Source organism: Neurospora tetraspora (assembly GCF_033439725.1).
Source record: "Neurospora tetraspora strain CBS 560.94 chromosome Unknown B0H65scaffold_3, whole genome shotgun sequence".
NCBI classification, from domain to species: Eukaryota; Fungi; Ascomycota; class Sordariomycetes; order Sordariales; family Sordariaceae; genus Neurospora; species Neurospora tetraspora.
Window position 1 is genome coordinate 635,032 of NW_026944385.1, and position 9,945 is coordinate 644,976.

At 53.9% G+C, this 9,945-nt stretch overlaps 1 protein-coding gene across 1 annotated transcript; it reads right to left on the bottom strand.

Annotated features, from left to right (window-relative positions):
• Nucleotides 1-37: 37 nt before the first annotated feature.
• On the bottom strand, nucleotides 38-6,243 carry B0H65DRAFT_149884 (1,3-beta-glucan synthase component GLS1). Its single transcript, XM_062821065.1, has 3 exons — nucleotides 5,945-6,243; nucleotides 5,711-5,879; nucleotides 38-5,615 (listed from the first exon to the last, which is right to left on the bottom strand). Exons 2-3 carry the CDS (start codon nucleotides 5,863-5,865, stop codon nucleotides 275-277), a joined length of 5,496 nt encoding a protein of 1,831 aa, XP_062682560.1. The 5' UTR covers nucleotides 5,866-5,879; nucleotides 5,945-6,243; the 3' UTR covers nucleotides 38-274.
• Between the last annotated feature and the right edge of the window lie 3,702 nt (nucleotides 6,244-9,945).

The window sequence follows — 9,945 nt, forward strand, 5'->3', positions numbered from 1 at the left end:
CCAGAGGGTCCCAGCTTCCAGGGGTACTGCCTGAGGATCATGTTTCCACCGCCAAAACTGTTAATAACGTCGAGTTCCGTGGAAGGAATCTGTTTGCCGGCCACAATCGGTCCAACAATAAGGGCGACGAAGATGACAAGCAGGACAAAGTAGAGGATCGCATAGCGGATCACACGTCTCCTCCTGAGCTTCGTCTGCTTCAAAGAGTAAATGGGGGCACGAATTTGACGGCTACAAAAAGATCGTGTTAGCGAGAGAGCCAAAAGAGGGCAGATCAGGTTTGAATGACATACCTTGGACGGAGCCAGAAGAGAATGACCGAGTGGAGCACATCAATCTTGGGGATGATAAGGACGGGAAACATCGAAAACAGAATCATGTGGCCAAGGATGAAGTCGGCGCCAAACATGCTGAGCTCCGTGACCTTGGCAAGCCACTCGCGAGCAGGTTGCGAAACCGAGTGCCAACCCATAGAGTACCACTTGCCAGTCCAGAAGGCAATGTTGGACGTATCAGTCTTGAACTCGCGAGTCAAGGCCAACGAGACAATGAGCTTGATGATGAAGCGCTGAATCGAGACCATGGCGATCATGCCGAGGAGCGTAGGGGTAAACTTGAAGTTCTGCAGGACGAACATGACTTCGAACATGACCAAAAGGATAATGACCGAGAAACCATGGGCAATGGCAGCCAGAACACTGCCAAACTTCTTGCAGCACATGCTCAACAGAGGACCCATGCAGCAGGCCATACCGAACAAGCCGCCAAGGACACCGGCGTTGACAGCCATGGGCGCAAACGTGACAACCAAGAGGCGGATCAAGGCGGCGGTAGGCTTAATCTTATCGTCGCCGGCATGAGGTCCGAATTCACCCTTGACACCAGTCTGCGCGTTAATGAACAGATACGGAATGGTCGTCAAGCAGACAAGGATGAAGGGGGTAAGCATCTCGGCCCAGAAAAGGTTGGTGATAGCAGCCCTGGCAACATCGCCCGAGAGCTTGCTCGACGGGTCTCCGATAATCTTGCGCTTGAAACCAGTGATTCGGATACGCGAGAGGCGGCAGAAGGTGATCCAAGAGGAGGCGTGCGAGCGAGAGTTACCACGCGAGAGCCAGCGGAGATACTCGCGGTAGTCGATGAAGAAATCGCCCCAAGAAAACTGGTGAGGGTTGTAGAGGAAGGGCGAGATGACCAAGGCCATGAGCGAGATCCAGAAGTAGATCAAGGCAGCGTGCCAGACAGTCAGGCAGGCAAAGAGCAACATCATGACCAATCTGGCTCCGAAGTAGATCGAAGGACCGGCGAAACGGGAGTAGAGCACACCGAAGGGAATACGCGCGGTGGCGAAACCACGACCGGTACCGATATATCTGGCACCACCGAAGGAGATATCTTGCTGGACAGAGTTGGCGTAGATCTGGCAGACGAACACTTCGAAGAAAGGCGACAGCGAGAGGATCTGCTTGAAGAAACGAGTCAAAGAGCGGATCACACCCTTCTCCATCATCTCCTGGACAATCAAGGGAACGAAAGCAAGGAACAAGACGAAGATGATGGAGAGAACGCAGCGGTAGACCCAGTCCAGAAGAGCGTCGGTGTTGGAGCAGCCGGTGGGGAAGAGGGCATCGGTAATGGGGACCTCGCGGTTGTACTCGCAGCGGATCGTCTCATGACGCAGTGCGCCGATATTAACGCAGCAAAGCATGAAGAGCTGGACCGAGAGCATAATGAACATGTTGTTCAAATGGAAACCGGGATGGGCGTAGTAGAAGGACAGGAAACGATCGAGCGGGAGCTGAGTTCCGAGGTAGTGGTACTCGCGAGAGAGCAGCTGCTCACCCATACCAGTTCCGATCTTGGTGGTGAAGTTGAGAATGGAGCCGAAACCCAAATCACGACCCTTACCGCACTGGTAGTAATCGCAGTGCTTGATGCGACCACCACGCAGGAGAGCGTTCATACCAGCGTAAATATCCTCGTTCAGATGCAAACCCTTTTGAGCCTTGGAGACACCACCACGGGTAGTCATGAAGATACCGTTGAGGAAATCGGGATGACCGTAATGGAGCTTGCCACCAATCTGGGCCAAGGTTCTGGCGAAGAGCGTACCGAATGTCTGTTCCTTACCGGCGGCAATATCACCGAGGATACCAATGTTCTCAGAGAAAATGTACTCGCGAGCACCGAGAATGGCAACAGGGTGGACGACCTCGTTCTTGACACCGGGAGTGTAGGGCGAAAGGTTGTCGGTCTTCATCTCCTCGAACTCGGCCAAGACGCTGCGGATCTTGAGGCACTCCTCCAGATAGTTGTCTTGGTTGGCATCGATAAGCTGGATGTACTCGCCGCGGTAGAAGATGATGGCGTGGTTCTGGTTGTCGGACTTTCCGTCACCGAGAATGGGGTTTCCGGAAAGCTGGACACGGTACTTGGGCCGGCGCGCACCGTTCTCCATGATCTCAGAGTGACCGTCGATGAGAGCAGAGTAAATACGAGGCTCCTCACCTTCGGCAAGAGGAGGCTCTTCGTCGAGGTAAGCGATCTGGAGATCGGGGTAAGCGCGCAACAAGAACTCGGCGTTCTCCATTTCCTCCTTCTTGAACTTGGCGAAACGCTGCATGGAAATGCAGAGCTTGAACTTGCGACGAGCCATGCGCTCGAGCTCACGCTCGAGCTTGTCGGAGTTGCCACCAAACATCTGGACGACTTCAGGGTTCTCGACACGGTAGAGAAGCTTAATGGCGCGAGCGTAGTTCATGAAACCAGAGACGGTACGGTACAGGGTCTGGAAGCGAAGCGAGGCCCAAATACGGGTTCTGAGGGTATACTCGGGCGCCGAGGACTTGAAACCGATGCAGTAGAAGGGAAGATCGTCGATCTTGCTCTTGACGGTCTCCTTCTCCTTCTCCTTTTCCTTCTCCTTCTCAGCGTCGCCGTTGAACTGCGAGGTCTCATCTGCGAGAATCTTGGTGTCCTTGACGAAGCAATCCCATTCGTGGGGATGGAGCTGCTTCAGGTATTCCAAGAGAGTGACACGAGAGTAGGGCTCATCTTCACGAATGATTGCACGCAGAGAAAGAAGAATCTGTTCGCTGTAGTGAGGAATCATGACAGTGAAGGTAGGCATGTTGTCAACGGGGAGGGGCTCAGGGATCGGAGTAGAGAGCGACTGGGCGAAGAAGGAAATTCTGCGCTCGGCTTCGCTGTACTGAGGGAAGAACTCGGTCTTGAAAGACTGGTCTTCCTGGGAAACGAAGAAAGTGGGGGCACGCAGAGTACGCTTGCCTTCCTGCTCAGACGGCACCTGGTGGTAGAGGAGCTTCTGGACGTGATCAATGGCCAGAAGGTGCTCGCGGTACATGGAGATGACGATAGCATTCCAGATCTGGGAGATGAGGACCTTGGGCTTGTACTTGATCTCCATGTCCGTAGTAGCGAGAACCTTGGAGTAGATACGCTTGGGCAGGCGAGAGTAGACGTTTCTCCAAGGAGTCCAGATCGAGGAACCAAGGTAGAAAGCTCTGGCGACCGAGAAGACGGAGTTGATCAAGACGTACCACAGATACGTATCAAGGAAGAAGAAGATCATACCAGTGAAGATCATCAGACCCATCGTGATTTGCGGTTGGTAAGGGCAGAGATATCTCTGCAGGATCGAGTCCCCAAGACATGACGAGGTATCCATAAGACCAATGTAACGAATTGGGTCGCGAATCGACAAGGTCAAATACACGTACGACTCTCCGAACTTGGCGCCGAAAACGACAACCCACAAACCGAAGGACATGGCCATGTCAGGACCGTTGAGGCGAGGCCAGCTGGCAGTGAATGTCTGACTGGCGACGTACTTGCGCGAGTTCTTGGTGAGGTAGCTGCCGAAGAGACCGCCCAGAGGCATGACGGCAAAGAACAAGAAGGTGACGAGAGCGATAAAGAAGTGCACGATGCCGACAATATAGACAGGGGTGGTGTTCTGATGATCAATCAGCTCCTGGCCTGACTTGCCCGGAAGGAAGACATAGACACCAGGAGCCAAGTTGATGATGAGGACGAAGACCATTAAGAGCATTCGCTTGGACAGATGCTGCGCACCAGCCCACCTGCGAGGAACATAGGCCCATTCTGCCAGAGTTGCTCCAAAGTTGATTGCCGCAGCGACACCACCACCGAAACCGACGAAGGACCACATGGCAGCCTTTGGGGGTCCCTGGTTGACCTGTTGTTCGTACAAGGGAGTGATGATGGTAGGCATGTTGTAGGCAGTGTAGAACCAAAACATGGTCAAGTGAATAATCCAGATACGGTTGAAGTTGACAAGCATGTGGAACCACGAGCGCGTCTCCCTGTAGGTCTTGAAGAAGCACTTCTTCCAGTTGACATCCTTGAGCTTGAGATAACGCTCAGCGGGAGGAACGTCCACCAGCTTGCTCTTGTCTTCGAGAACGATGCGGTTGATACCCTCGGGATACCAGAAGAGCTGGTTGCAGTCATCATAACCGATGATCTGCTCGTGATCTCTTTCGCGACGGACGTAGACACCTTCGTAGATCTCGTAACCCTGATCGCGGCAGTAGCGATACAGCGGGGTGATGACGTTGTTGAGGAAGGTGTACTCCTCAACCGGCTCGACCATGTTTTGGCACGCGGGCGAGTTGAGATAGTCATCAGCGCACTTGAAGAGGAAGCACAGACACTCGGGCATGAAGCGGACCTGGTTGGCTTCGCCCCAGATCAGGAGATAAAGGGCAATCTGCCGCACACGGTCATGCTGCGACATCCTGTTCATACGGGTCTTCCAACGGAACTCAGCCGCCTCCAACGAGTCATCACCCTCCAGCTCTTGAAGGATCTCGGCTTCGTTTTGGGGCTCACCCTCCTTGCCCTTCTTGCGGGTGCGCTTCAGGCTGCCCTTCTTGCCCTTGAGGTTGGCGAAACCGACGGCATCATCCAGATCCAGATGGGCAGCGAAGTACCACTTGCGGTAGTTTGCGTTGTCGCCACCAATGTAATCGGCATGGAGCGAGAGAAGAGCCTGGTTGGGGGCCATACGAGAAGCGCGGGAGTCGAGAAGCGTCATGAGATGGTCGTACATGTTGCGCATGCTGTCACGCTGGAAACCGAACTTTGCGCACAAATCCAGGAAGATATCCTCCACCTCCTCCTTTGAGAGGGGGATTTGGGCATCCGACGTCCAGGCGGGATACGGTTCCTTGGAGCGCTGGCCGGCAGGAAGGAAATTGGGATCCATGCCGAAGTTTGGCGTAGACGCGCCAGACGAGCGGTTTCCGCCGTACGAGATCTGGGAGGAAGGAGGGCGATAACCCTGGGCACCGCCCTGGTCGCCATACTGGCTGTCGTAGCGCTCATCGCCGCGGCCATAGTAGTCCATTTCGGCGGCACGGGCCATGTCGGACCTCATGGTGAAATCGCTAAAGGTCTCGGAATCCTCCTCAGAGCCACGAGCGGCATGGTTGTCGCGATAGCCGCCGGCCTGGTCATAGCCATGCTGGTCGTAGTAGCCGTTGTCATAACCCTCCTGGTACCCTTCGTGGTTGTCGTAATAACCGCCGTCCTGGTGGTACGGGTTGTTTGGGTCGGCGTTATAGTAGCCGCTGCAAGAGAGGACGAGGCGTTAGTCGCACGCGTTTTTTTTTAAAAAAAAAAAAAGAAAAAAAAGAAAAAAAAAGAAAGCAAGATTGAAACATACGACTCATCATAATAACCCTCGCCATGCTGACCGCCGGCAGCGTGGTGCTGTTGATCGCCTTCGTAATACGAGTCCGTATTTCCATTTGCGTTGGGAGCATGGCCGTAGCCATCATCGTAATGGCCTCCGCCGCCTTGCTGTGGGTATCCCGACATATTGGGCAATTAAGCTAGGCGAGACAGGTCAGCGGATTGTTCTCTTCGTTTTTTTTTCTCTTCGTTTTGGACAACTTACCGGATCAGAAGTGCATGGGGGACGACGAATCAAGGAATGGGATAATTAGCGTTTAGACCAAAAACTGGGAATTGGTGCCGAGTGGTGCTTGCGAAAATGCAGCAGCAAAACGACAACAACAACGACAATTACTAAAGCTGGTAGGCGTAGAAATAGCACAAGTGGCGGGCCACTGCAGTCAATGCAGCTCCTTCCTGGTGATGGTTGATGATGAGCGGTGGGTGCTGAAGAGCCGTTTATCGGGTCGTGAACCGGCCTTGTTGTGCTAGACAAACAAGAACTGGAACGTGTGTGGAAGGGGGAAGCGGGATGAGCGATCGACGTGCGCGGTTGGGGGGGGGCGCAGAAAGGAGGTTGGCGTTGACTTGTCTGTTGTCAATTGCTCTTGGCTGCTTGGAGGCGTGTGTTGTGTAGCGGGACTGCAGGCAGTGGTGGATTCCGTTGTTTGTGTGTTGTTGTTTTGTCGATGAGCAGCGATAACGAGTCGAACCGAATGATTATTATTTCTCTTTTCCTTTCCAAACTACCCGTTTCGCTTTTCTTCTCTCCAAACAAACGATTGGCGCGGTGACTTGGCGGTGGGCAATGCCAACGACGCAGGCCTCCTGGAAGATCAAATCACCCCTATTAGGAGGCTTCTTTGATCACGGTCGCGCGACGGAACGAGCGATGAAGGGGGGGGGGAGGCGAGTGACAGAAAGTTGCCGGTGAGCGAGTGTAAAGGGAGAAAGGGGAAAGAGAAGAGAGAGGGGGGGAAAATCAAACGAAGTGGAAGCCAACAAGCTGGCAGGAGTCCTGGCAGTTTCGTTGATGAAGAAGGCGGAAGCCGGGAAGGGGGGAAGAGCGAGGGGAGTGGGAGTAGGAGAGGAAAAAAGTGGATGGAAATGGAAATGGAAGGGCAGTGGAAAGACGGGAAAAAAAAAGGAGGCACCGACTGGGACCGTCTGGGACTGTGGACTGGGACTCGACTGCAGGTGGGACTGCGCTGGAACAGGATGCGATCCAGGTGCTGCAGTCTGCTACCTCCGGCTGCTAGGAGTCTCCAGGCAATTGCAGTTGTGGAATCCATCTCAATGGCCCTGGACGGGATGTCCAATGCGTTTCGTCAGTCACGGCAGGACCTGACAGGGTGGACAGAGGCCTCTGCTCAGTGGTTGCAGCAGGCCCGCGGGTGGGCAATAGTGGACTGGACGAAAAAGGCATGGGCGTCTCTGAGTGGTCGCTGCATCGCTCGCTTCATCGACGTTGTCAGGGGGAGCAGCACTGTTTGGCAGGGATCGTGGAAAATGGGAAAAGTGGCACCCGAAGGGGGAAGGGGGAGACCGTGTGTGTTGTTGTGGATTTTTACTGTGCACTCTTTCTTCCATTTTCTGGCCTTACTAACGTCTTCCACTTCCGCAACTTGAAATGAATTGCAGTGTGATGTTCCAGTGAGTCTTGGAAAAAGAAGCTCCAAGACGCGAAAGAACGAACGAGAATTTGGTTGGTTTTTCGACCAAGGCTCTGAGCCTCAATATGCCCCTCAATAGTGCTACTTGCCATCTCGTATTCACTTGTAGTATATTGGCCCGAGGTCCCCCGCTCCCGTTCCTTACTTGTGCTTGCTCTCACTGTAGGTTCGTCTGACAGTTGACAGTTGCAGGTGCCCAACGTTGATTCATCCCATCTTGTTGAAAGAGTCGTTGAACTGATTCCACGTTGCACGTTGCCAGATATCGCTCTCTCATGCGAATCTCGGCCTCAACCATGCTCCAATCTCGACCGCCTTTAGGAGATGCCGTTCGGTTGGTCCTTTTCAATCTTGGCAATTTCCATTGTGGTACCCACACTCTGCGTAAGGAGTACAAGCTGAGTACTTGTCGCAACTCTGTAGGAGACCTCGCCACGACCTGGGCTACTTGGCGCTTTCGTCCAATGAAAAGGAATGACCAGTGTTTGTGGGGTAGGCCGTACCCGCCAGGTTCTCAAACGCGCTCGGACAACCAATCAAGCTGAAATTGCACCACATTTGTGCCGCCCCGCTCCGCGACACTTTCGTACCTGTTCCCCTTATTGCAATCGCTTCAAGGTATTGTGCTCGTACCTGTCAAGTATCGGGCCTTATCTTGTGTCCATCTGGTGTCCATTCGGTGTGCACATTTGGCGTCCTGCGCGACTGCACAGAAAGCTTGGTTTCGCAGTGATATGACGACGATTGCTGCAGAAAGCTGGAAACTTGGTAAACATTTTGGCTTCTCAACACCACCACTCGCTCCAACCTCTCTTTGGACCGCATGGCAATGGGAAGGGTTGGGATGGGATGGGAATGGGGGCCTTATTTGGAAATGCCATGGCGGGAAGAGGCATCAATCATGGCATGGCCTGCCACGGTAGTATCTAGTCTACCACAGTACAGGGCCGATAGACAAGGCAAGACGGCAAAAGCCTTGCTAGGCGGGCGATATACCTCCAGAGCGCGATACACGACAAGGCAACAAGGGCGATACTGCAGTGATAGGGCGACAACAGGGCGACAGGGCGATGCCATGTTCGATATTCGATATTCGATGTGCGATGTGCGATGTGCAAATGTTGATGGCAACGCGGCAAAGGAACCCGGCTCCCACTCCCAGCCCGCCAGGCATCGAGAGTCCCAAATAACGTTCTTTGATATCTGTACTGTATATAGTTCGCCAGCTCCGAGGTTCACCGTTCTATCGTTCCAGATTTCCGCGGGCTCCTCCACCGGTGATCCTCCACCTGGGCACGCCGGCACGCTGGGATCGAGATTCGACATCTACACTGCACACTGATTATTAAGAATATCCCCGAAGCTGTTACGGGCTATCTATCACAGCCACAATCTGCGCCCTTGTCCATCATCAGGATTCAATGTCCATTCTACCATCCCAATGTTCCAACACTTATTTACCACCAGGACCACAGAAACCAAAAGGTTCCCTCGATGGGCATCGCTGACGCTGCCAGGTGAGGTGAGGTGACGGCCGCCCCTTGTCGAGGCAGTGTTCTCGAAATCGCCCACCCTTGCCCGTTGCCCGTTGCTCTGACAAACCCGCCAAGCCAAAGACTGAACAGGCCTGACACTTTGAAACCGCCCCGATTGTTCCGAACACAGTGCTGGCAGACAGGCCTTCCCTTCCACTCTTTTCATTCCATTCCCTCCACAGAACCTCACACAGTCTCAAGTCTCAACATGGCACTCGCCGCCGTCGCCGGAGACCGCTGACCGAGCACTCGGTGTGTGGGTGGACCGATACCTACCACCTGTCAACGCTCGCGACAGCTTGTCTTGGCGCATCTGCCAACTGCCGCCAACCAATTATAATCCCCCAAAGTACGGTTTTTGTGGATCCCAGTTTCGACGCTGTCAACCACCACGACCGCGGGGTGGAGCTGCCCGCTGGCCGCCCCGCTAGCCAGGGATCATCGATTCTGCGCTCGCCAGGGGCAATGGCACGTCGTCGGGTGGTCCGTGTGACTCCTTTTTTTTCTATTTCCAGCTCTCGCTAGATTTGTTCCTTCAAGGCACGGGGGATCCACTTGGAGATTAACCTCCACCCTTTTTCTCTGTCTTTCCAGTTTCCGGACGAAGGAGAGAGGCCGCTCCGGCCCCGTTCGGACTTCTCGATTGTTCCTTGGCGATGATATGGTTCTGCGATCGATCAAATGGAGATGCGGTGCGGTGCCTGTCGAGCCTCTGTACCTGACGGCAGGATGTAAGCACTCACGCACAGGATTCAGGAACCGAACGAGGAGCGGGAGTCGGGAAGTATGGAGATGGAGATGGTGGCGACTAAAAAGGAGGCTGAGCCTGGCCACTTAGACCAATCATGGAGCGAGAGTTGTCAGAGGCCAGGGGATCCACTGGGCGTGCACGTGCCCAGTTAGGCTGGGATATACGGGATTTATCTAGATGCCAGAGCTTCGAGTTTATAGAGCCAATTTTATACGGACATACAAAATCAAGCTACGTTGAACCCCACATTGATCATTACCCATAA

Coding starts and splice junctions, on each gene's coding strand:
- B0H65DRAFT_149884 (XM_062821065.1), bottom strand. CDS start 5,865: ATGTCGGGATACCCACAGCAAGGCGGCGGAGGCCATTACGATGATGGC. Junction 5,616..5,710: donor GAGGGTTATTATGATGAGTC/GTATGTTTCAAT, acceptor CCTCTCTTGCAG/CGGCTACTATAACGCCGACC.